Raw genomic sequence first — 27,834 nt, forward strand, 5'->3', positions numbered from 1 at the left:
CAACGTGCTGGTAAAATTGATCCAAACTACCCACTCCTTCCCCCACAAGAAACCAAATATTAAAAATAAAAAGAGGATAATAAAAAGTCAAGGTAAAATAGCAGCTGCATTCATGGGTCTGTGGATGCGTATGTTTGTTTTTTTTTTCCTTTTTTTTTAGTTTATATACAAATTATTTTTTTGTGTTATTTTTTTCTTCAGTGTTTTAAAACGAGTCTGGAAAGACAAATGTAACAAATGACTCAGATACTGGACTCTTTGGGCGGCAAGTCCACGTTGGTGACAGATGTAACAATGGAAACCAGGTAGTCCGAGGTAGTGCCGTTCACCAATTTGCGGATCTGAGAAATACGTTCCTCAACACATCCAGCGGAGAGCCGAGCTTCCGCATCGTGGTCCCAGCACTCTTCAATGGTGACACATAACTGTGCCAAACCCTGATGAGGATAAAGAAGATTAAATGAGTAAGAAACTTGTGGTTATTACAAATTTCCAAATTCTGTCACATCAGACATGCAAACTTCAGTAAGTGCTGTATATTTAGCCACAGAATAGAACATACAGATATACAACATCTCGGTTTTAAAAAGATTTTCTAAAAATATTACTGTGTAAAGCAGAGGTGGGGAACCCCGGCTTTTTTTCTGCCAAGGGCCATTTGGCAATTTAAATCATCCTTCGGGGGCTGTACAAGTTGTGCGCCATCTCCGCCCACTAAGCAATCTTGACGCTGGCACCGGTGTCAGGACATCATTGCACGCAGCTCATCGTTCAGCGGTGAATGATGCATGAGCGTGCTTACAGAGCAAGAATACATTAAAAAAAGCCGGTGGCCATCAAAACACAGCTGCCGGCCCAAGCACGGTGTTCCCAATGAATCGGCCCACCCATGGTCTAAAGAGTATGGAGGCACCAGCCAAATGATGATTGGGAGAGATGTTGATCGCACACATCCGACTTTGAAATGCCAAACACATTGTTCTGCCAGAGATGAGCCACCGGCTGACATGTCAGTTGGCAGCTTTCTCTTAGAAATCAAAGGATCGCTTGGCCAAATGAGCACCTCTGTGTATGAGAGAGTCGGTCAAGGTGTCTGTTGGCCGAGTCATTGTTCGGCCGACAGACATCTAATGTGTATGGTCGGCCTTAGTCAATCTCAAGCAATAGGCATTTTTTCCTTGTCTGAAAAAAGCCCCAAAACTCTGAAATTGGAACATTAATTTTCTAAGAACAGTAAATAAACACTTACTGGGTGTTTCAGCCAGTGTTCTTTGAATGCCGGTCGCAACTTTTTGTGAACGACTACTTCCTGCAGATCTTCTAAGGATGGATGCTGACCAATCTCCTCTTCGAATGGCAACATGTACTCATCGACAGGCCCTGGAGGCATCGAAGTACATAAACCATTAGCTAAATCGGCTGCAAGTTGTAGGTCACCTACGGTCTATGGTATAATTCTCATATAGAGGTGACCTTTCACTGTAATTCTGTCTGTATTCACAATAAGATCTCTACTCAAGAGTGATCTCTGCAGAACAAGAAGAATCAGCCCAATATTAGGCGTCAACCGCGGCTGTCAAATTGTAAGCGTCGTTTGGATTTGATTTTACTACTCAATACATGAAAATAAAACTATATTACAAAGCTGCCTATCGGAGAAATCTGCTTCTCCTCCTGGATTGATCATTCACTCTTAATTCTGTGGTAACATCTGTGTCCGATGATCAGAGATGCTCACATTACGGAGATGACAGTTGGGGGTGTTCAAAATTCTATGGAGGAGGAGGAGCTAGAGGCGAAGCGACATTCTGCTGTGTGTTCTTCTAAAATGAGAGTTTCAGCACTCCACAGAACTCTATGGGCACCAACTGCCATCTCCGTAATGGGAAATCCTGTATTCACTAAAGACAGTTTACTCGTGAATTGAGAACTTAGAGAATGAAAGATCAGTTCGAGGGGAGAAAAAAAGCGGAGTTCTCTCCTAATAAATGCTACAAAGTTTCCTATCTTCTTGTGTACTTAAAAGAAAAAATTAAACTGTTAAAATGGCTGCCAATTGGCAATCATCAAGCTAAAATCAGAGAACGTGTAACAGCCTGTTTGCACCGGCCGTTCTTAAAGGGTCTGTCAGCTCAGAATGACAAGTCAAACTAAGTGTAATGCCCCAAAGTTGTTATGTATGTACCTTTAAGATGTAACAGAGATAGCAGCTTCCTCACTAGGTTTGCACAATGTTCACCTTTCCTTTGCAGATAATGTGCCTTAGAATCCAGTACACAGAACTGGTTCAATATAGAAATCTTGCATGTTTTTAGGTAACCAAATACTTATTTTCCACCAAAATTTGCAAAATAAATCTTAACCAAATCAGACAAGGTGATTTTTCTGGATTTGTTTTCTCATTTTGACTCTCATAGTTGTGGTCTACCTATGATGTCAATTACAGGCCTCTCTCATCTTTTTAAGTGGGAGAACGTGCACAATTGGTGGCGGACTAAATACCCCCCCCCCCCCGTATTTCCAAAAACTAAAAAGAACATTTTTCCACGTTGGTGTTTGTGGACATAACCATCGTAAAGATAAATTACACTGATAGGATTGCAATGTAAAATTACTAGAAAGCTGCGCTGGTCACATTGTCCCTACAGGGTCCCAAACACTCACCGTCAGCAGCGGTACACCTGGCTACAGTTTCCCAGAGCACCAGTCCCATAGCATACATGTCTATTCTGAGGAAAGAATCTCGTTGGAAGTTAATTGCTCCCTCCAGCACCTCCGGAGCCATGTACCGCCTGGTGCCAACCTAGATGTATAAACAGCATGCGCAGCATTAGATCACAGAATATTCTTTCAGATTTACGGTATATACCATAATATCTATATAGTGTAGAGAACACGAAAACCTACTCTTTTGCTAATCAATTCCATAAGCCGGAAATCCTAAATAAACATTTGTCATCAAAATCATTAGTCGAATCCACGAATTTCATCCGAACCTGTCAACCATCTAATGGAAATACGGGTGTCTCGTGCTTACCGACCTTGGTGTCCGTATAAAAAATAAAGTAGTAAGTCACGCCCAGTGCAACCCGGGAATGCTCCAACCCCAAAGCTGTGGAGCTGGGTGTCCATTTTGGTGGCGTCGGAGTCTATAAAAAATGGACCAACTCCGAAAATATATAATAAATTGGGTTCAGTAATTTCATGCAGGATGTGCTGTAAAATGTTTTCATAAGTATTTGAGAAAGTTATGAAATGTCCCATTAATGTCTGCTCTGTTCCTGATCTAAGGGTCTCAGCTTTTAGTTAAAAGGAACCTGTCACCATGAAAATGCAGCCCAATCTGCAGGTAGCAAGGTATCTAGAGCAGGGGTGGGGAAGCTTTTATTCTGCCAAGGGTCATTTGGAATTTTATAATAGTGTTCGGGGGCAGTATAAAATTTGAACTTAAACATTAGCCAACTATATTTATTCAAACATTTAAATAACTTGCAGCTCCCCCAACACACAGTATAGCGCAGCTCCCCCCAACACACAGTATAGCGCAGCTCCCCCAACACACAGTATAGCGCAGCTCCCCCCCAACACACAGTATAGCGCAGCTTCCCCCAACACACAGTATAGCGCAGCTCCCCCCAACACACAGTATAGCGCAGCTCCCCCCAACACGCAGTGTAGGGCAGCTCCCCCCAACACACAGTATAGCGCAGCTCCCCCCAACACACAGTATAGCGCAGCTCCCCCCAACACACAGTATAGCGCAGCTCCCCCCAACACACAGTATAGCGCAGCTCCCCCCAACATGCAGTGTAGGGCAGCTCCCCCCAACACACAGTATAGCGCAGCTCCCCCCAACACACAGCATAGCGCAGCTCCCCCCAACACACAGTACAGCGCAGTTCCCCCCAACACACAGTATAGCGCAGCTCCCCCCAACACACAGTATAGCGCAGCTCCCCCCAACACACAGTATAGCGCAGCTCCCCCAACACACAATATAGCGCAGCTCCCCCAACACACAATATAGCGCAGCTCCCCCAACACACAATATAGCGCAGCTCCCCCAACAAACAATATAGCGCAGCTCCCCCAACACACAATATAGCGCAGCTCCCCTCAACACACAATACAGCGCAGCTCCCCCAACACACAGTATAATGCAGACACACACACACACAGTATACTGCAGTCCCTGCAACCACATACACAATAATGCATACAAACACTCACACAATACTCACCCCATCTCCTTGTTCCCCGCACTGCTCCAGGCTCTGCTCCGGTCTTATCGGCTCCACTGCCCACTGAGTCACAAGAGAAGGGGGAGTGATGGGAGAGGGAGCGTCTGACGCTCTATCCTCCATCACTGCTTTCAACTGTATCGACGTCTATGATGCCGATAAGTTGAATGAGCAATGGGGGCGGCGCCGGGCCACATAGCGGCCCTCCACGGGCACCTCTGAAGAATTAAAAATCCTGCGACCAAAAACGGGGTAAGCGGCTGCGGGCCGCACCAAATGATAATGTTCCCCACCCCTGGTATAGAGCAAGGGCAGCAGAGAAGATTAATATATGGCTTTGTTGGAAAAGATTCAGTATAACCTGTGTTTTCATCATTTAAACCTTTGCTTTCTTGGATTCTGGGTCCAGTGGGCTTTCCTATCAGTGACTGACAGCTTCTTTTCTATAAGAGCACATACAGAGATAGCTGTCAGTCACTAATAGGACCGCCCACTGGACCCAAAATCCAAGAAAGAGAAAAGGTTTAAAGGATGAAAACTGAGGTGATACCAAACCTTTTCCCACAAAACTATATCTTATCTGCTCAGCTCCATATCCACAGCACTGCCCAACGCTGCTCCAGAACTTACCCAGCCCAGGAAATGCATTTGAATAATCATAACGGTCCCATAACATTTTAGGATGGGATGCTGTTCCTTTCCCTCACTAAGAACACAGGCATTCCTCAGCAAAGCCAAGTGACCAAATGTCTATCGGGGGGTGGAGAGGGATAGACGTCAGCTGAGCAAACAATCTAAATGGAGTGATTTATTTTGAATATGGAAATCTACTAATGGTTGACAGAAAAAGCTATTCCTAATGTATAGACCTAAAAGAAAAAAAAATAGCATTACCTGTCCGTGAGTATCTCCAGGAGGTTTTCCGGGTTCAAACCGCACAGCTAATCCAAAATCTGCCAAAACTGCTGTCAAGTCGTTTTTCACCAAAACGTTTTTACTTTTAAAATCCCTATATAAAGAAAAAAAAAATAAAATAAAACATACAGAAAAAGATTTATCCTACTCAACAGAAGTAATGAAAGCATCATATATTGGTATTCTGAAGTGCAATCACCAGGGTGGAATGCGATGCAACATCAAAAGGCCCAGGTAGCGGTAGAGGCACCGGCCTGAGGATGCCGGCCACAGAGATGAAGTCCGTCTGCAATAGAGGACTGCACAAGAGGTAGGAACGAGCTTTAATTCCCGAATACCTTTAAATAGCAAATTAAGCTTTTTTGTAATAGGTAATTACTAAAAAAAAATTAAAACAGCCGCTAACTTGTTACACCGACACAAACCTGTCCCAGAACATCCATAGGACCATCGCCTGTAAGCATGTGCAATACGAAGCTCCCTTGTGTTATCTGGAATTAAATCTAAACCACGAACTGTCAAGCTGTCTCCAGGTCACAGCAGCAGCTCAGCATGGTGACAGACATTGTGGACAGCAGTGTGAACAGCCTCATACCTCAGCACTCCTAGTAATGCCAGTATTAGATCATATACACAGGGTGGACAACAGTGTGAGCAGCCTCTTCTTACCTCAGCACTCCGGCTATGTCCAGTAATAGATCAGATAGACAAAGTGGACAGCAGTGTGAGCAGTCTCTTCTTACCGTCAGCACCCTGGTATCTCCAGTATTAGGTCATATACACAGGGTGGACAGCAGTGTGAGCATCCTCTTCTTACCGTCAGCACCCTGGTATCTCCAGTATTAGGTCATATACACAGGGTGGACAGCAGTGTGGGCAGCCTCTTCTTACCCTCAGCACCCTGGTATCTCCAGTATTAGGTCATATACACAGGGTGAACGGTCAGTTTTTTAAAATTTGTATTCATTAGCCTTCTGAGCACTCAGTCTTTTAGCCTCAGGCGTTTTTAATCACAGCAGGACCCTACCCCTCCACAAAGATAGAGATTTCAGTCCAAGAGAGGATTCACAGGCTCCCATACACATAAAGACTTTAGTCTAACAGAGGTTTGGCAGTGTTAGGTCCTGGAAATCAAGAATCACCTTAACGTGGCTTCTAGATACACATGAATTGGCCAATTGATGCGCTAAGCATTCTCAATTTTTCATATTTCTAATGCAGTTATGCAGTTCAACTTTCATGTTTGCAAGCTATGGCGCTACAGAGTGCTGCCTTCTTTCTTTGATTATATATGAGTTGGTGACTCTAGGTAAGCACCTGTTCACACCTAGTCTATGTTTGGATGACGGTCAGTTTTTGAAATTTATATACACAGGGTGGACAGCAGTGTGAGCAGCCTCTTATCTCAGCATTCTGGTATCTCCAGTATTAAATCATATACACAGGGTGGACAGCAGTGTGAGCAGAGTCTTATTACCCTCAGTACCCTGGTATCTCCAACATTAGATGAGAATATGCACTGGGAGCACATCTACCTCCACATTAAGGGGGTGACGGAGCTTTCTATTGCACATTCTCACAGACACTGGTTCTATAAATATTTTAGGATAGGTTTTTATCAGGGTTTTATCAGTATAACACATTGTATGTGCTATAGTGATTAACTAGTTAAAGACATTTCATGTGTTTATCCATTTCTTTTCTTAAGGCCCTTTTACATTTAGCGATGCACCAGCGATCCGACCAGCGATCCGACCCGGTCAGGATCGCTGGTGCATCGCTAAATGATCGCTAGTGAGCTTTCATACAGAAAGATCTCACAGCGATGCAGCAGCGACGCAGCGCACGATACTCACCATTCACACACAGCGATCCAGACGTCCTCCCGCCCCCCTCCACGCGTCGCTCGTCATCACAGCAGGAAGTCTCAGCAGGAAGCGCCCGACGAGAAATGGAGCAGGACGTTCTCGCGCGATCAGCGATGGACAGCGGGGGAGCCGGTCGCTGGTAAGTATCACACATAGCGATATCGCTAGCAATATCGCTATAACGTCACAAAACCAGTGACGTTTTAGCGATATTGTTAGCGATATCGCTTAGTGTAAAACCCCCTTTATTCCTGTATGTAGCAGATTGGGGGTCATTTAACAAACACAATTGCGACATGTAAGCCCGGCATTAGACTTGTGATTTGCTTAGAAAATACCAGTCATGCGTTGTTTAAAGATATCTATGGTACATATGGCTTTAATTTAATTACTGGATGAGCAGATGGCGGTGACTTCGATGCTTCGCATTTAATTCTGACAGCAAGTCCCTGTAGTGACAGATCTGATAAGAGCAAGATAGGGCTAAATGTGATAATTAAACAAGCAAATACAGTTTGTAGGAATGTCACCGCGCGAGACTGAAACCTGCCTCAAACGCATTTAGGTACATCGGTCAGATCAGAATAAAGCCCCCGTTACACACTGCGATATCGCTAGCAATATCGCTGTAACGTTATCGATTTTGTGACGTTATAGCGATATTGCTAGTGATATCGCTGTGTCTGATACTTACCTCCGACCGGCTCCCCCGCTGGTTATCGCTGATCGCGCGAGAACGTCCTGGACCATTTCTCGTCGTCAGCTTCCTGCTGGGCTTCCTGTGGCGCCGGCGAGCGGACGCGAGCGGGAGGATGTCAGGATCGCCGCGTCTGACAGGTAAGTAGCGACCGCCGACCCCTGCGATGTCGCTGGTGAGCACTGCCTGTGTGGCAGCTCACTAGCGACCACTTAACGATGCACCAGCGATTCATATCGTTGTCGGGATCGCTGGTGCATCGCTAAGTGTAACGGTACCCTAAGTATCAGCTGTATTATTTATAGCTAAAAAATCTATATAATCTGCTTTTTTTTGGCCATGCTTTTGGCAGCAGCCATCTTGCCCAAGATGTGAACTGGATTTAGATATGTTTAAGCTTTAGAGGAGCCACATGGACAATGGGAACCTGTAGCCTGGAGAGGTTTACTGCCTTCTATGGAATATGTCCGTAGCCATTGCTCTGTGACCTGTGCAGAGATCATTGTACAGAGAGGGGGAGGAGGTGAGCTGTGACCATAACTTATTAAGAATGATAGAACCTATCTTATCTATACATTTAGGTGTTACCTTTCATTGTAATCCTGCCTGATAATAGTGAGATGACTGCGGGAGAGTGCTCTCTACAGTGCAGGATATTCTGGCCTAATATTTGGGAACAGACAATGTTTGGGAAGGAGCACAATGCTCGTTCACTGGTTGAAATGATTTTTAAGCTTGTGCATAGCCTGCCTAATCAGGCTATTAAACCGCCATTTGGCTTGTTTATAGCCAACTGGTAGCCATTTAGTGGCCAATATAAATCTACTCCTAGCGCACATTGTAAAAATTGCCTATGTCTTTGGTAGAGTTGAGCGACTTTTGGTTTTTTAGGGTCGCGTTTCGTTTCGTGAAACCCGACTTTTCCAAAAGTCGGGTCGAGCAAGATCGTCCGATTATAGGGAAAAGTCGGGGTCGTCCCGAAACACGAAACCCAATGTAAGTCAATGGGGAATAAAAGTCGGCAGTGAGAGGAGGACAGGAAACACACCTACAGTGCCCATTTGAATGCCAAAAGCATCAATTCTTCTTACTTAAGCTTGTCAACCTTAATTAACTTCATAATACAAGTTACGCACTGAAAAATGGGGGTTATTTGGCTAAAAAGTTGTGGGGGGGTAGGGCTGGCTGCAGGTTTTCATGTGCCCTGGGCGAAAGAGCGCCCCTTTAACACATACCACAACTCATCATGCTTCGATACGGCAGAGAAATAGCGGTATAGTACAATGAAAAATACCTCACTTTTTACATCTCATGACGAGGCCCATCTATTTCTCCATACAGAATCATTGGTCCCATATAATGTTTGAAACAGTATATGATGAGCTCCACATAATGCTACAGTATATGTTGGTCCCCATGGATGAAGCTCCACTGTCTTATGGGCCCAAATAATGCTCCAAACATAATGGGCCCCATTTCTAATGCTCTAGTGTATAATGGGCCCTGTAAATGCTGCTCCAGTGTCTGATGTCCACCTTTGGAATGTTCCAGTGTATGGTGGGCCCCATCTATCATTCTCCAGAGTATAGTGCTCCCCAAAAATTGCTGTCCCAACATTGAAAACAATCAAATAAGTCTCCTCGCTAGGGAATCCCTGTACTTGTCTGGACTCCTCGTCGTCCCCATCTTCCATCTCACTGCACAGTATTTCAACTTTGCAAGTGCTGTGATCCTGGGCAAGCAGGGGGGGCCCACTCGTTGGCGACGGCACTGGCACAGGGCCCCTGATAGTACGGTGGTGTGTCTGATGGCGGGTGGGCCGAACCTGCACTTTCATCTGCAGCTTCCTCTTTGTCACCGTGTAAGATGGAACTGTATATGGGAAGGGTAACCTGAGTTTCATCAGGGTCAGATTCAGGTCGTGTAGCGTGCGAGGGGAATGTAGTGGTCTGGGTCAATGTACCAGCAGATTCATCGAGCAGTGGCTGGGCATCAGTGCACTTGTGTCGCCCCCAGGAGTACGGTCGCCACAGTGGCATTACCTTCTTCCTAGGGAGTGTGATGTCATGCTTGGGAGCAACGAAGGATCTCTCTAGCAGGTTAACTAATTGGGCGGCGTTATTCCCACGAGTCATGACCCTCCAAACAGCGTTCATGAAGGCAAAGTGTTTGTTTTACGTGGGCAGTATGGTTGCAAAGCTGAACCTTAAAGGAATGTCCAGAAGGGCACCACCAGGAGTGGAGCCTACGGTTAAATTCGACTCCACCTGGGAAACCTCAACCATGCCAGCTACAGAACAGATGCACACATTGCAAGCTTAATTCCGTTAACGAACGAGACTCCGTCATGCCCCGTGGTCCGAGTCCGGCTTACTAGAGGGACACGTGAGGCTCTGGCACATGAGATTGGCCAATAACTGGTGTGTCATGCCCTTACATGTCCGTGGCTGCATGTGCGCTACACTGAAAGGGCCAGCGTTTGTCGCTTACAGGTGCAGATAACCCGCTGAACAACGTTAGTGATGGGGATCACTGATTACAATTATTACCCGCGAACAATGATTTCCCAGTAAGTGCAGGTCAACCGCAGTTCCGGAATTAGGCCTAACCGTCATTCCTGAAAAAATGAAAAACTTACGTGTGCAAACCACAGGTGCTGTAGCTTGCTTAACAGCTCGCCAGCCATTCTCACGCCCAGTATGGATTACACGTGATTGCACAAAGGTGAGAAAGGGTACCGTATCCCCAGATAACATGTATGGATAGCGTACACATTCAAAATATATGTCTCAGGAGGCAGGCTCAAACGGTGTTAGGCCCAGTATGGATTGCACGTGATTGCACAAAGGTTAGAAAGGGTACCGTTTCCCCGGATAACATGTATGGATAGCGTACACATTCAAAATATATGTCTCAGGAGGCAGGCTCAGACGGTGTTAGGCCCAGTATGGATTGCACGTGATTGCACAAAGGTTAGAAAGGGTACCGTATCCCCAGATAACATGTATGGATAGCGTACACATTCAAAATATATGTCTCAGGAGGCAGGCTCAGACGGTGTTAGGCCCAGTATGGATTGCACGTGATTGCACAAAGGTTAGAAAGGGTACCGTTTCCCCGGATAACATGTATGGATAGCGTACACATTCAAAATATATGTCTATACATCAGGAGGCAGGCTCAGACGGTGTTAGGCCCAGTATGGATTGCACGTGATTGCACAAAGGTTAGAAAGGGTACCGTATCCCCAGATAACATGTATGGATAGCGTACACATTCAAAATATATGTCTCAGGAGGCAGGCTCAGACGGTGTTAGGCCCAGTATGGATTGCACGTGATTGCACAAAGGTTAGAAAGGGTACCGTATCCCCAGATAACATGTATGGATAGCGTACACATTCAAAATATATGTCTCAGGAGGCAGGCTCAGACGGTGTTAGGCCCAGTATGGATTGCACGTGATTGCACAAAGGTTAGAAAGGGTACCGTATCCCCAGATAACATGTATGGATAGCGTACACATTCAAAATATATGTCTCAGGAGGCAGGCTCAGACGGTGTTAGGCCCAGTATGGATTGCACGTGATTGCACAAAGGTTAGAAAGGGTACCGTTTCCCCGGATAACATGTATGGATAGCGTACACATTCAAAATATATGTCTCAGGAGGCAGGCTCAGACGGTGTTAGGCCCAGTATGGATTGCACGTGATTGCACAAAGGTTAGAAAGGGTACCGTTTTCCCGGATAACATGTATGGATAGCGTACACATTCAAAATATATGTCTCAGGAGGCAGGCTCAGACGGTGTTAGGCCCAGTATGGATTGCACGTGATTGCACAAAGGTTAGAAAGGGTACCGTTTCCCCGGATAACATGTATGGATAGCGTACACATTCAAAATATATGTCTCAGGAGGCAGGCTCAGACGGTGTTAGGCCCAGTATGGATTGCACGTGATTGCACAAAGGTTAGAAAGGGTACCGTTTCCCCGGATAACATGTATGGATAGCGTACACATTCAAAATATATATCTATACATCAGGAGGCAGGCTCAGACGGTGTCAGGCACAGTATGGATTTGACGGCCCAGATTTCACAGCGGAGGAGCAGGGAGAGGTAAAGATTGCAAATGCTGGGGCCCTGCCCAAGCAAGGGGGGCCCACTCGTGGGCGTCGGTACTGGCACTGGGCCCCTCATAGTACAGCGGTGTGTCTGACGGCGGGTGTGCACCACCACCGTCAGAGACACTTGATTGCACTATGAGGGACCCTGTGCCAGTGCCCGCGCCCAAGAGTCGGCCTACCCACCTGTCCAGGGCAACGGCACTCGCACGGTGTCGTGCGCTAGGTGGTGACCCCGGCCATGGGGGGGGAGGCAGCACAGTTAGGGAGTTTTAGAAAGTGGCATATGTCGATGTTGGACATTCAGCTGATGCAAAAGGCGAAATAGGTGAAGTCCCAGGAAGAGGTGGACCAAAGCAAGCCATTTTTCTGTCACCCTATGTGTCATCAGGGGAAGGTGGGACAAAATCCTTGGAAACCCATGCGTGGTTCATTTTAATGAAGGTTAGATCATCCACATTTTGGGTTGACAGACGGGTCCTTTTTTCTGTCAGGATTGATCCAGCTGCACTGAAGACTCTTTCCGATAGCACACTTGCAGCTGGGCAAGCGAGCTCCTGTAAGGCATATTGGGCCAATTCAGGCCAGGTGTCCAGTTTAGCGGCCCAATAGTCAAAGGGGAATGACCTGTGTGGGAGAACATCGATATGGGAGGAAAAGTAGTTTGTAACCATAGTTGACAACTGCTGTCTCCTGTCACTTTCCATCGATGCAGTATTACCAGTTGTGTGAGCGGTATTTGAAAAATCAGTCCACAACATTGTCATGAAACCCCTGTCTCCAACGCCACTTCTGCTGTGTGCACCACGAACACCTCTGCCAAGCTGCCCCCGGCCCGTACGGCTCGTGTGAGAACCATCACCGGTGCTGTGTGCTGGGAATGCCTCAAGCAACCGATTTACCAGAGTTGCTTGTTTATTAGCCAATATTAGGTCAAGGTTCTCCTGTGGCATGATGTTTTGTAATTTGCCTTTATAGCGTGGATCCAGGATGCTGGCCAACCAGTAGTCATCATCGTTCATCATTTTGGCAATGCGGGGGTCCCTTTTTAGGATCTGCAAGGCATAATCTGACATGTGGGACAATGTTCCCGGTGTCAATGATGCACTGCGAGTGCTGGGTGGAGGAGCACTTTCTGGCAAATCCACATCCCTCCAGTCACGCACAAACCCTGTACCAGACCTTGCCACACCAACATTTTCACTTGCCCCACGAGATGCATCCTCCTCCCCTAAGTAATCATCCCCATCATCATCCTCCTCCTCCTCTTCTTCCTCCACCTTGTCCAGGAGAGGTCCCTGAGCAGACAATGGCTGAATGTCATCAAGGATTCCCTCCTCCTCTTCCTCCTCATCAACATTGGCTGCAGACGCCTGCTCCTTAAGGTGCGTCAAAGTTTGCATGAGCAGACGCATAAGTGGGATGCTCATGCTTAGGATGGCGTCGTCTGCGCTTACCAGCCGTGTGCATTCCTCAAAACACTGAAGGACTTTACAGAGGTCTTTCAGCTTCGACCACTGCACACCTGTCAACTCCATGTCTGCTCTCAAAGTGCCTGGCCGTGTATCCTCCCACAAATGCATTATGGCCTGCCTCTGCTCGCACAGCCTCTCCACCATGTGCAGGGTGGAGTTCCACCTTGTTGCAATGTCGATAATGAGGCGGTGGTTGGGAAGGTGGAGCAATCGCTGCAGCTTCTGCATACGAACGGAGTGTACAGGCGACCGGCGGATGTGCGCGCACAGTCTTCGCACCTTCTGGAGCAGGGCTGTTAACTCCGGATAATTTTTGAGGAAGCACTGCACCACCAGGTTCAAGGTGTGAGCCAAGCAAGGTATGTGGCTGAGTTTTGAAAGGGCTATGGCTGCCACAAAATTACGGCTGTTATCACTAACTACCTTGCCTGCCTCAAGATGTACACTGCCCAGCCATGACTCAGTTTGTCGCTTCAAGTACTCGGCCAGCACCTCGGCGGTGTGTCTGTTGCCCAAACACATCATCTGCAACACAGCCTGCTGACGCTTTCCACTAGCTGCTCGATAGGGGGACACATCGTGTGCAACAGTGGCAGCTGCAGATGGAGTGCTCGTACGACTGCGCTCTGTGGACGAGCTTTCGCTTCTGGAGGAGGAGGAGGAGGAGGGTCGAACGCCTACAGCCAACTGTTTCCTATACCGTGGGCTAGGCAGCACTGTCCCACCACCGCTGTCCCCTGTGGACCCTGCATCCACCACATTAACCCAGTGCGCAGTGATGGACACGTAACGGCCCTGGCCATGCCGACTGGACCATGCATCAGTTGTGAGGTGCACCTTTCCGCTCACTGACTGCTTGAGTGCATGGACAATGCGGTCTTTCACATGATGGTGGAGGGCTGGGATGGCTTTGCGAGAGAAGAAGTGGCGACTGGGTAGGTCATAGCGTGGTACTGCATAGGCCATGAGTTCGCGGAAAGCTGTGCTTTCCACCAACCGAAAGGGCATCATCTCAAACGAGATTAGTTTGGCAATGTGGGCGTTCAAACCCAGTGTACGCGGATGAGAGACTGAGTACTTTCTTGACCTACTCATAGTGTCTGGGAGGGTGAGCTGGACTTGAGAGCTGCATATGGTGGAAGTAGCGGTGGACAGGGCGGACTGAGAGAGGGTTGATGATGGTGATGGAGCTGGTGTTCTTTCTGATGGCCTAGAATCAGTCTTTCGTTGATATAACAGTGGGATTCCCTGACTGCTGTGGCCTTGCAACGACACCTCAACATTTGCTGCTGTGCTAACCGGTGGGCTTACAGTGGGGGAAACAATGTAGCGTTCCTGACTACCTTCGTTGTGATCAGTTGCACATGTGGCACTTGAGGTTTGGTGTTGTGTCCACGCTTGCAAGTGCATGCTGGTTAAATGTCTAAGCATGCAACTGGTATTCAAATTTTTCAGATTTTTCCCTCGGCTAAAGGTCTTTGCACACTTCTTACAGATAACCTTGGCCTGATCATGAGGATTTTGTTCAAAAAAGTGCCACACTGCACTCTTCCTACTTTGGCAGACATTTTGCGGCCTAGCACGCTGTGATCTTTTGACCCTCTGGACAAGCTGTCCAGCAACTCTTTTGATGTTTGGAACCTGTCTTTGGAGTGCTCCGGGCCTGCCAGATAACAGCTGTTGCGATGTCGATGTCTGCTGTGGATGCTCCTCATATGAGCTATTGGAAGCAGCACCCTCTTCCCCCAATGGATGCCAATCTGGGTCAACAACTGGGTCATCCATCACCTCCTCTTCTATGTCATGTGCACCTTCCTCTGTGTCACCGTGTATGGTGGTATAGTGTGCGGGAAGGGGTATCTGAGTCTCATCAGGGTCAGAATCTGGCTCTGTACACTGCAAGGACAATGTAGTGCTCTGAGTGAATGTACCAGCAGAATCATCCATCAGCGGCTGTGCATCAGTGCACTCCATGTCAGATTCATCTTGGCCTGGGTAATTCACCATTTCACTTGATAATCCAGGCATGGTATGTGAAAACAGCTCCATGGAGTAATCAGTAGTATGGCCTGCGTCATCCTTCAATCTTGGTTGGGGTGAAGGACACAAGGAAAGGTGTGGTTCATGAACATGAGCCTCCAATGACGACTCAGTGCTTTTACTTTTTACAACTGAAGAAGAGGAGGCGATAGAGCTGGAGGCTGAGTCAGCAATGTAAGACAAAACTTTTTCCTGATGCTCTGGCTTTAAAAGCGGTTTGCCAACTCCTAGAAAACTAAGCGTTCGAGGCCTTATGTAGCCAGACGATGATGCAGGCTCAACACCTCCTGCATTCGGTCCTATTTTGCTCTTGCCACTACCATCAGATCCACCACCAACACCATCATTACCAGCTGCCAACCCCCGCCCAATTCCACGGCCTCTTCCACCAGCCTTCCTCATTTTTGGTAGAAATGTAGACAAAATCCAACAAACTATATAGTAATGTAAAACAAGGTACAAGGTGTCTATAGGACAGGGGAGATTTAGAATTTCTGCAGACACTTGTGGACACTGGACACTTTTGGATTGTGTGAGGCCCACTGATATCTGAGTGCTATGTGACAGGCTCGATGGCACAGCTGTGACCAAAGTGACTAGAGGATAAGGGAGATTTTGAATCTCTGCATACACTTTTGGACACTGGACACTTTTGGATTGTGTGAGGCCCACTGATATCTGAGCGCTATGTCACAGGCTCGATGGCACAGCTGTGACCAAAGTGACTAGAGGATAAGGGAGATTTTGAATCTCTGCACACACTTTTGGACACTGGACACTTTTGGATTGTGTGAGGCCCAATGAATATCTGAGCGCTATGTGACAGGCTCGATGGCACAGCTGTGACCAAAGTGACTAGAGGATAAGGGAGATTTTGAATCTCTGCACACACTTTTGGACACTGGACACTTTTGGATTGTGTGAGGCCCACTGATATCTGAGCGCTATGTGACAGGCTCGATGGCACAGCTGTGACCAAAGTGACTAGAGGATAAGGGAGATTTTGAATCTCTGCACACACTTTTGGACACTGGACACTTTTGGATTGTGTGAGGCCCAATGAATATCTGAGTGCTATGTGACAGGCTCGATGGCACAGCTGTGACCAAAGTGACTAGAGGATAAGGGAGATTTTGAATCTCTGCACACACTTTTGGACACTGGACACTTTTGGATTGTGTGAGGCCCAATGAATATCTGAGTGCTATGTGACAGGCTCGATGGCACAGCTGTGACCAATGTGACTAGAGGATAAGGGAGGTTTTGAATCTCTGCACACACTTTTGGACACTGGACACTTTTGGATTGTGTGAGGCCCACTGATATCTGAGCGCTATGTCACAGGCTCGATGGCACAGCTGTGACCAAAGTGACTAGAGGATAAGGGAGATTTTGAATCTCTGCACACACTTTTGGACACTGGACACTTTTGGATTGTGTGAGGCCCAATGAATATCTGAGCGCTATGTGACAGGCTCGATGGCACAGCTGCTGTGACCAAAGTGACTAGAGGATAAGGGAGATTTTGAATCTCTGCACACACTTTTGGACTCTGGACACTTTTGGATTGTGTGAGGCCCAATGAATATCTGAGCGCTATGTGACAGGCTCGATGGCACAGCTGCTGTGACCAAAGTGACTAGAGGATAAGGGAGATTTTGAATCTCTGCACACACTTTTGGACACTGGACACTTTTGGATTGTGTGAGGCCCACTGATATCTGAGCGCTATGTGACAGGCTCGATGGCACAGCTGTGACCAAAGTGACTAGAGGATAAGGGAGATTTTGAATCTCTGCACACACTTTTGGACACTGGACACTTTTGGATTGTGTGAGGCCCAATGAATATCTGAGCGCTATGTGACAGGCTCGATGGCACAGCTGTGACCAAAGTGACTAGAGGATAAGGGAGATTTTGAATCTCTGCACACACTTTTGGACACTGGACACTTTTGGATTGTGTGAGGCCCACTGATATCTGAGCGCTATGTGACAGGCTCGATGGCACAGCTGTGACCAAAGTGACTAGAGGATAAGGGAGATTTTGAATCTCTGCACACACTTTTGGACACTGGACACTTTTGGATTGTGTGAGGCCCAATGAATATCTGTGCGCTATGTGACAGGCTCGATGGCACAGCTGTGACCAAAGTGACTAGAGGATAAGGGAGATTTTGAATCTCTGCACACACTTTTGGACACTGGACACTTTTGGATTGTGTGAGGCCCAATGAATATCTGAGCGCTATGTGACAGGCTCGATGGCACAGCTGCTGTGACCAAAGTGACTAGAGGATAAGGGAGATTTTGAATCTCTGCACACACTTTTGGACACTGGACACTTTTGGATTGTGTGAGGCCCACTGATATCTGAGCGCTATGTGACAGGCTCGATGGCACAGCTGTGACCAAAGTGACTAGAGGATAAGGGAGATTTTGAATCTCTGCACACACTTTTGGACACTGGACACTTTTGGATTGTGTGAGGCCCACTGATATCTGAGTGCTATGTCACAGGCTCGATGGCACAGCTGTGACCAAAGTGACTAGAGGATAAGGGAGATTTTGAATCTCTGCACACACTTTTGGACACTGGACACTTTTGGATTGTGTGAGGCCCAATGAATATGTGAGCGCTATGTGACAGGCTCGATGGCACAGCTGCTGTGACCAAAGTGACTAGAGGATAAGGGAGATTTTGAATCTCTGCACACACTTTTGGACACTGGACACTTTTGGATTGTGTGAGGCCCAATGAATATCTGAGCGCTATGTGACAGGCTCGATGGCACAGCTGTGACAAAAGTGACTAGAGGATAAGGGAGATTGGATTGCTTTTAAAAAAGCAGTTTGCGGAGCAGTGGGTAAACAGCAATGCCAGCCTCTCAGGAAGCCTTAAAAGGCAGCCCAACAACCAACACCACTGATACACCACAATATAGCCTACCCTTGCACTGCACACACAGTGACTGGTGTGTTGTGCAGGCCAAATTGCTAGCAGCAGAAGCAGTTTTTTTTTCTTCTCAGCAGGACAAAAAAAAAAAATTGGGATTGCTTTTGAAAAAGCAGTTTGCGGAGCAGTGGGTAAACAGCAATGCAGGAATGTCAGGAAGCCTTAGAAGGCAGCCCAACAACCAACACCACTGATACACCACTATATAGCCTCCCCTTGCACTGCACACACAGTGACTGGTGTGTTGTGCAGGCCAAATCGCTAGCAGCAGAAGCAGTTTTTTTGTCTTCTTCCCTGCCTAACGCTCTCCCTACAGAATCAGCAGCAACCTCTCCCTATACTGAGATCGGCAGAAGTAAGATGGCGGTCGGCGTGCACGCCCTTTTACACCCCCTGTGACGCCCACCAAAGCAAGCCAATCACTTGCATGCCCTTCTGAAAGATGGTGGTGACCCCTGCCTATGTCATCACGTTGCCCACAGTGTCCGTGGATCCTGATTGGCTGAAAAAGAGCGCAAAACAAACTTTTGAAACGCGACTTTGGCGCGTAAGTCGCCGACCTTGTGGCCGACCTCATCCTAGGGTCGGGTTTCGTTTCATGAAACCCGACTTTGATAAAAGTCGGCGACTTTTGAAATTTTTCGACCCGTTTCGCTCAACTCTAGTCTTTGGAATGTGGGAGGAAACCGGAGAACCCGGAGGAAACCCACGCAAACACGGGGAGAACATATAAACTCCTAGCAGATGTTGTCCTTGGTGGGATTTGAACCCAGGAACTCAGCGCTGCAATGCTAACCACTGAGCCACCCCAGAATGCAGGATAACCCCTTTAATTACTACAGAAGAGTACCGTGTTAAGGCGCCAACAAGCCAAAGAATTTCAGGTAATTGGGAAGATTATCAGCAAGAAACTAGCAACCTATGGGTCAATGCAGGTAGCAGTGGGGCTGTCGAGGAGGTTCTCAACAGAATATCCCCACAGCGCTTCTGCCGTCTCCTGGGACCAGCTACAGGTACTAGAGTTGGTGCAAACCAGTTCACAAGACACGATCCAGTAGTCACAATAGTAGTCCGTGGTCGCTGGAAGGGAGCCCTGAGATCCACCACTTGTCTTACGGCATCCTTAGCTCCTCTTATCATTAGCCGACCTCATGTGACGTCATCGTTGCGGTGTAATGCACGTGTGACATCATGCCATATCGACTAATTACAAGAGAACCCGTGGATGCAGTCAGGCAAGTCTTGGTTTACAGGGCTGATGTCTGGCAGCCACAGAATACTGACTAGGCCGCTGGACCAGGTATTGCAAATCGATATGCAACATCTTTAATGGGTACCAATATCTTCAATGGCACCAGATGAGGCCTCGCATGGTAAACGTAAAATGTGCAGTGAAGTCCTCTGTGCGCAGACAGTATTTCATTGCTATAGCCTCCTGTATTTGGGCTATCCCCCGTCTGACCTTTAGGAGTCACTCCTGTCATGATACATGGAGAAATACAGTCCGTAAAAAGCTAAAGCAGCAAAACTCCAAGCGGGAGCATCTGGACTCATAAATTATCACAGCCGGGTAAGACACATGACAGAGCATAACCTCAGGTTGTATTAAAGTGAATTTTTTTTTCCCTCTTTAGTGGACCTGTTTCAGAGTCAGCAATAGCCAAGTTATTGTAAAAAAACAAAACAAAAAAAACAAAAAAAAAAAACGAACTAAGAGGTAACACGAGCATTGTCCATAGATTACCGTAAGTCTGAGGGCGTTATAGCCAGACATGTAATCAGTGGCTGTAGCTGCCTATTCCCTGTTGCAGTTCATGTCTGTCACAATAGTTAAACCAACAGAAAGATGGTGCTACAAAATCTCACAAATATATCAACTTTATGAAGTATATGTATATATATATAAAAAAAATATCTCAATGGAGTGCCAACTAATCTCCCAAGGTATATAATTGGTATGGCCACATATGAATTGCAATATATTCCCTAGTGTGTAGCCCTGCCCCACAATGCGTGTTTCACCCAGCTTCGTCAGAGCGCGCAAGGAAGCGGTGCGAAACGCGTGTTGGGGCCCAGTGCTACACATCAGTACTGGGCAAGTCTGCATTTTATACTCTATTTGGTATATATATTACCCACTAGCCAATGTAATGCAATAGAAATGTGGCCATACTAATTATCGTATTTGGAGGTTTGTTGCTAGCCCTCCATTCAGCTACTTTTTTTTTTTTTTAACAAAATCTGTTACATTTTATATTTAATAAAGCTGATATACCTGGGAGATATTTTGTAGCGTCATCTTTCTTTTGGTTTATCTCGCGATACTTAGGGGCATCTCTCTTGGTTGGTCCTAATATTGTCACAATTGCTGCATTTTATTTGGTAACACCAAATAAAGATTATTCATTGAAGGCCATCATACACATGAGATACTGATGGGATAGGTGAACCATATCATGTCTACGGGGGACTCCTGACAGTCCTCTGAAAGATTATGTCAGAGCATACAAGGATCTGGAGGCAAGAAAAAAGAGGGGGAGAAGCCAGCGCTGCTTGTGGTCAGAACGTAATACAAGAAGTGTGAAAACACACATAGGTTTCAATCTGTATTCAAAAATGAGACATTTAGCAAAAAATTGATCAATTGTTTGAGCTACCCCGCCACGTCAAGGCAGTCTCGTATGGGGAGTCCTACTCTACGTTTTTTATATTCGCTGTGCCATTACGGCCTCCTAAATGTATAAAAGCAAGACCTCATTACATGCACACTGTACCTCAAGCATTTCAGAATCGCTCCTATGGCACCAGAGAGGACAAGCGCAGATAAAGATTAGCCAGGTCCATGCAGACATTTCAGGTCCAACCTCCACACTGCCTGTCCAGCACCACATGATAAAGGACGATCCAGGCCCAGATACAGGTGCGTAATCAAATAAAGCCTAGGGCAGGGCAGGGCTGCCGTTTAATGTGAACAGCAGCCTAGATCAATCACTGAGAAAACAGAAAGAATGGCGTACATGACCCAGCGCGCACGGCTACAGTGGTGGTCAGCCACAAAACCAATATCAAGAAAAAAGAGGGGGAGAAGCCAGCGCTGCTTGTGGTCAGAACGTAATACAAGAAGTGTGAAAACACACATAGGTTTCAATCTGTATTCAAAAATGAGACATTTAGCAAAAAATTGATCAATTGTTTGAGCTACCCCGCCACGTCAAGGCAGTCTCGTATGGGGAGTCCTACTCTACGTTTTTTATATTCGCTGTGCCATTACGGCCTCCTAAATGTATAAAAGCAAGACCTCATTACATGCACACTGTACCTCAAGCATTTCAGAATCGCTCCTATGGCACCAGAGAGGACAAGCGCAGATAAAGATTAGCCAGGTCCATGCAGACATTTCAGGTCCAACCTCCACACTGCCTGTCCAGCACCACATGATAAAGGACGATCCAGGCCCAGATACAGGTGCGTAATCAAATAAAGCCTAGGGCAGGGCAGGGCTGCCGTTTAATGTGAACAGCAGCCTAGATCAATCACTGAGAAAACAGAAAGAATGGCGTACATGACCCAGCGCGCACGGCTACAGTGGTGGTCAGCCACAAAACCATCTGGAGGCAGTCAGATGGTACTGAAGCTCTCGTAGAAAAGAGCAAAAGCAATATCAGAATGACCCAAAATCTCACATTATACCACATTGACCATTTATATATTGTCCATAAAAAAGGCTGTAAGGTGAAGCTTTCCTTTCAGAATGGCCCATTTATGCTTTGAGAAAGAGCGAAATGTAGGCCTAATGCAAGATATCCAAAACGGGACCTGTTATGATTGAGTCACCGTAGGAGGCAAAAACAGAAATGCTAGCTAAGTCCTGAAAACCAGAGAAGTTGGCAACTATCAGATTGCAGACCCCTGAACCTATCAACACAACTAGCAGTAGCCGTGGGGGGTTCCTACGATGACCTAGACCCCTCGATCACAGCCGGAGAGATACATAGGCCTAAAGAAGGAAAGGGGAAATCTAACTGCCCCAGAGCAGACCCCAAAGCAATAGGCAGCCCCCCACATATAATGACGGTGAAGCAAGATGAAAACACTTACACAGACAGAAAGACAGGCTGAGCAAAGACGGGGCCCAAAAACTACCTAGATAGGAACGGATAGGAAGGCTGCTGTCTGCAATCTGCCAAAACCCTATCAGAGACAAAAGCCAACAAGCTGATATAAAAATGGCCCTGAAGCAACTAAGCTTCAAAAACTAAATCAGCACTCAGGTACTTTCAGAAGACAGAGCTAATGGAACACTGCACACTCCAGCAGGGAGTGGCAGAATCCAAAAAGCAAGAAAAACAAAAACAAATCTTAGATGCAAAAAGGCAAAACAGAAAACTTAGCTTTAGGAGAGCAGGAATCAGACTGGTGTCCAAGAGTCCACAGAGAAATCACCCGCAGGGCAGAAAGGGCGTAGGCTGCCTTAAATCCAGTCAGTGACTCCACTCAGCCAATCGTCTTCATTAGTCCCAGGTGTCTGATAATCAGGCTCACTACCTTCCTTCACTAGAATAGGGAGTTCACCAGGCCTCAGTGACGGAGGGGAAAATGAACTCACAACAGGGACCAAATCCAAACACCCTTATGAAATAGCCTTGCCATAGATTTGGGGAGGGGGGGGTGTAAACATAAAAAGTAGCATCTCTTGCAAAAATATTAGATAAACCCATTCTCCCGGGGTAATAGTTTGGGGGCCAGCATTCTTCTTAAATTGGTAGCTTCCAGGATAACTTATATTGCTATGCGAGTGGGGGGAAATATCCAACCTCTGGGAAACCCGTACATCGGGTGCACAAACTCCAGATCTCGGCTGGTCCATAAACATACACAATAATGAATGGGGCCCTGTTGCATTTCCCGACGCGGTTGATGGTCAGGAGCATCACTTTTAGTTTACCAAAACCCTGGCTTGTAGCAATTTGGAAGGATTATATGCAGCCTGTCAATAATATATACTCCCCCCCCAAAAAAAAAGAAAAATCAGGTTTGGTTCTATTTTTTCCCCTTGTTTCTCACTACTATCCGAATATTAGATGCCACATCGAGAGACGATGCCGAGACAAACCGCCAGACACAAAGATAAAGCTACACTTTGGAGGTCCATCTAAGTGGGCATCTCCGGTCATCCTAATGATCCCATAGAAAGTCTTGGAATGGATGCAGCGCCTCATTCGTCACATAACTATTTGGCAGGGAACACAATAGTCAGAGCAAATCCATTTCCCCAGCTTGAGACTGACTCCATCTGCACTGGAAAAGCCATTACAGAGGAGCCGTCCGGACATTTATATTTTGGATAATCGGTAGGCAGCGGTGTGAACCAGCAACTCTCCCTGCTGCGAGTTGTCCAAGCTGTCTCTTTAAAGAACTCCTGACAGATGGCATGTGTAAATGAGAAACACATTTTCTTTTTATTTATTTTTTTCAACATGATGGAAGAACGTATTTTGAAGGCAAGAAAAAAAAAAAAATTAAAATGATTAACGTCTCAGGTCTGTGGTAATGAATAACAGGCTAATAGTTTGGAGTATTTGGTCATTAGCAGGGGACAACATAAACCCCAGGAAATTAATGTTAGGGGTCCGAAATAAAAGAAAAAGCAACATTTAAATTCAGGCTGGTAACTGGGAGACTGCTGGAAGAATGTACAATTTATGGAGTCTAATAAGCCTTATACACGGGTATGTTCTACCATCAACATTCCCCAAGAAAAGAAACTAGAACAAATATTAGGCTTCTAGAGTGAAAAACCTCACAACCCTCCCCCACCACCAGCATTTTACCAATAAATCATACAAAGGTTAGCTATTCACAGAAAGTTACTTCTACTCTATATTATATGGTATTTATTATGGCCTACACATAGCGCTTTATAACTTTTGGTCCCCAAATAAAGTGAAGCTTACTTCCACGTTTTGTACCTTAAGTACATTGTAAAAAAAAAAAAAAACTAAGGTGTTGTTCTAACTTTGCAAGATCATCGATCCCAGGAAGAGTCCCTTTAAAATGGAGCAATGTCCGCCCCTTCGTGTTTTTGCTAAACATTTATGGGTCTATGGGACTGATGGAGAAAGCTGAACTTCGCAAGTTATTACCTCTCCACGGATTGCAAAGTTTGGACCGACCCCTTCAAGATTTGTGTTCATTGCTGGAATTTCAAATCTTGGGGTAATAAGCATTACAGTAAAAAAAAATCCTCTACAGCAAGAGAGGGCAACCAAAAATATATGACACCCACCTGATGATGCTGGTCCAGACCACCAAATATCCCTCCTAAACTAGTAGGGTCAGGTGCTCAACTCTCCACTTTTGCCATTGCCTCCCCACCATTGATTGCCCTACTTGTTGAGAGACGGTGCCCTTCGTAGAGTTTACATCACACAGAAGCCCTCCTCCCCACCCACCATCTGCCATCACAGCAAGTGTAGGATCAGCAATATAGGGGAGCAAAACAACTTGCAGGACCCTGGTCCAGAGGCCACATCGGTAGCCTGTGGCCCCTGAACATGAGCCCTGTGAGCCACTTCCAACAGTCCATCCATTACTCACACCACTTCATTTTAGTAGGCCCACCACTAAGTCATGTGGGTGTTGTGCCGCAACGATGACGACCTAGTAGACGGTAGGTAGAATATGCTCTTCTACAGCAGGCACGGATCAGTGAAGCGGCCCTAGACCAGGATCCAGCAAATCTTTCAGCTCAGCTCTACTCAATATCTTTTTTACGAAGTCTGATTCACACATCCACGAGTGTTCTTCATGGATGAGTAAATTCCAAGGCTTTACCTATACTTTGCAATGTTAACCATGAATGGCACATGGATGCCATCCGCTTGCTGTACGCCCATAGACTTGTATTAAAAAGTAAAACAGACCGGTCATAAGGAGCGCAAGTGACGCAGTTCAGCTGGTATTAAAAGTCTTCATTTATTAGTTTCCACTAAAGTAATAAATGAAGACTTTTAATACCAGCTGAATTGCTTCACTTGCGCTACTTATGACCGGTCTATATTACTTTTATCCAGTCTGATCCTCTCTTGAGTTACCCGGCCGGAGCTGCAGCGGACCATCCTCATTGTATCTACTCCCACCGCCAGCCTCGCGCTCCCTTTGAAGCTCCCTACAATCATAAACTTGTATTGGCACTTTTCATCCTTAATACTGGAGAAAAATGGACATGTCTTGTAAGGTGTGCATGTGCACACGTTCCACAAACAACACCACATGTGAATGGCACCTTAAATTATAATGGGTATGTGTTCTACACGGGGAAAAAAAAAAAACACCAGCTGCAACACCTACATGCAACATGGACGTCTGAATGAGGCCTTAAGGTTTTAAAGAAAGTGAAAATTTAGACCTTTTTTATATAAAAACACAAGTTATTCCCAAAAACTCACTTTGAGAGCATTAATGCAACCAAAGAGGGAAAATCGCCCAAACACTGACGTGAAACACACGGTTATGTAACCGCCGTTTGCTCGAAAAGTTGTAATTAAGAGATTATGATCGCAGTTTTAGATAATAAACATGAAATGCTTGAAATTTATGAGATAAGCAATATTCCTCAGTAGGGTCCTACCCTCTGCAAAATCCAAACTCTTCTGGCTTTTTGTGGGAAAACACTTTTTCATTGGTATAACACTAGACATTCAGGAGCAGAACGAGAGCAGTGGCAGCCGCCAGGCACGGCCATTCAGAGCAGGTTTTTGGCTCTGGTCCCGAGCTGATTGCAAACACCTGTGCAATCAGTAGGGGGTATTGTCGGTGTGCTCGTTCCTAAATGAGACCGTGCCATAGGCACTGCCCATGTGGGCCATTAGAGCAGCTGGCAAATCCAACAGTAATCAGCAGTGTTGACTGTAAATTGAACCTAAAGCGCATGCGAATAAGTAACGTTATAATTTCATTTTATGAGCTATGAAGTGAGTAGAAAGGTTTGTGCGGTGGAAGAGTCGGTGTCCTGTATTGCCTTCCCGATCACTGCTGATTGTGTGGTTCGTGCACAAGGGGTTCGGGTGAGGTCAGTACCTGTGGGCGATGGCAGGCTTGTGGCCTTCCCCTTTACATCGCGGGATATCTTCATGTAAATACGCCAACCCTCGAGACATAGTCTCCGCTATGTGGCACAATTCATTCCAACTCAGGACGTTTCCTTTTAGATAGTCCGTCAGGGAACCCTGCAAAACGAACAAACGGCATGTGATTTTGGTGCCGCTAACGCACAGTATTCCGGAGGCGTACACCTTTGTACAGAACTGTCTTTGATCAACAGATCAACAATCCATGACATGAATGTCTCCCCCCTACCCCAAAAAAAAACCAAAAACAAAAGATAAGCATGAATCCATAACAAAGAAAACGCCACATTGCCCACAGCCAAAAGGCCACATTGAACAGATTGGCAGACCAGTGTTTTTGTCTTTCCATCGCCCCTTTTTTTTTTTTTTCTTTATTAAAAGGGAATTGCCAGGTAAAATAACGCTATTAACCTGCAAATGTGGGGTTAATCTGCAGGTTAATAGCGCATATAGATGATCTTTGATCTTTATTTTTATATCGCACTAACATATTCCGCAGCGGTTTACAGTTTGCACATATTAGCTTTGCTGTCCCCAATGGGGCTCACAATGTACATTCCCTATCAGTATGTCTTTGGAATGTGGGAGGAAACCTACGCAAACACGGGGATATAGAGCCCCGCTGCCAGGAGGAAATGAACTGTATTCCCCCGGGCACCGTCCAGCTTTCAGTTATAGGGGCAGCGCCGACACAGCTTCAGTCACTGTTCAGTGTATGGAGAGCGGCGGCTGTAGCAGCACCTCCAGCACTGACTGACCACCGATCCCGATGCAGAGCTGCTGTCAGTCAGCGTCGGGGGCGCAGTTACAGCCACCGCTCTCTATATACTGAGCGGTGACAGAAACCACACCAGCAATGCAGAAGACCAAAGCCGACATTACGCGCATTTTTTAATTGACTTTTTATGTATTCATTTGAAAGGGTGAGAAAAGTTACAAAAATGCTGAAAAAATTGACATGCTCTGGATTAAAAAAAACAAACCAAAAAAAGGTATTGATGATTAAAGCAAGCAAGAAAAACGTGAATTAGATTTCAAAAATCTCAGTACTGCAATTTATTTTTATGCACACAAAAAAAGGAAGGTTTAAAAAACAAAAAACAAAACGCAAGAGTGTGAACATCCCCTAATCCAACACAGTGGAGGAAGTCAAAGAGGACCCGTTAGTAATCAAAGACAGGAGAGCCACCAAATAAGTACTACCACTTGACAGAACTGTCATGGAGGACTAAGGATTCTAGAAGTTGAGCCCACCTTCTCGTGGAAGGCCGTGATCAGCCACAGCTCCATCTCCAGGTTTGTTCCTCTCTTCTCAGCCGCAATGAAGTGCAAGAGGTTTTCATGTTTCATTCCAGGGGTGTTGAAAATCTCTCTCTCGCTCTGCCAAGAC

The 27,834-nt window shown here is 46.2% G+C and overlaps 1 protein-coding gene across 1 annotated transcript; it reads right to left on the minus strand.

The window, feature by feature from the left end:
- On the minus strand, window positions 1–27,834 carry LOC141088067 (activin receptor type-2B). The gene is made up of 6 exons (XM_073573944.1): window positions 27,699–27,834; window positions 26,395–26,543; window positions 5,136–5,250; window positions 2,665–2,803; window positions 1,250–1,380; window positions 1–437 (listed from the first exon to the last, which is right to left on the minus strand). Exons 1-6 carry the CDS (start codon window positions 27,792–27,794, stop codon window positions 243–245), a joined length of 825 nt encoding a protein of 274 aa, XP_073430045.1. The 5' UTR covers window positions 27,795–27,834; the 3' UTR covers window positions 1–242.

This window comes from Dendrobates tinctorius, unplaced genomic scaffold (assembly GCF_039654945.1).
Source record: "Dendrobates tinctorius isolate UK_male_01 unplaced genomic scaffold, ASM3965494v1 ptg000037l, whole genome shotgun sequence".
Taxonomy (NCBI): Eukaryota; Metazoa; Chordata; class Amphibia; order Anura; family Dendrobatidae; genus Dendrobates; species Dendrobates tinctorius.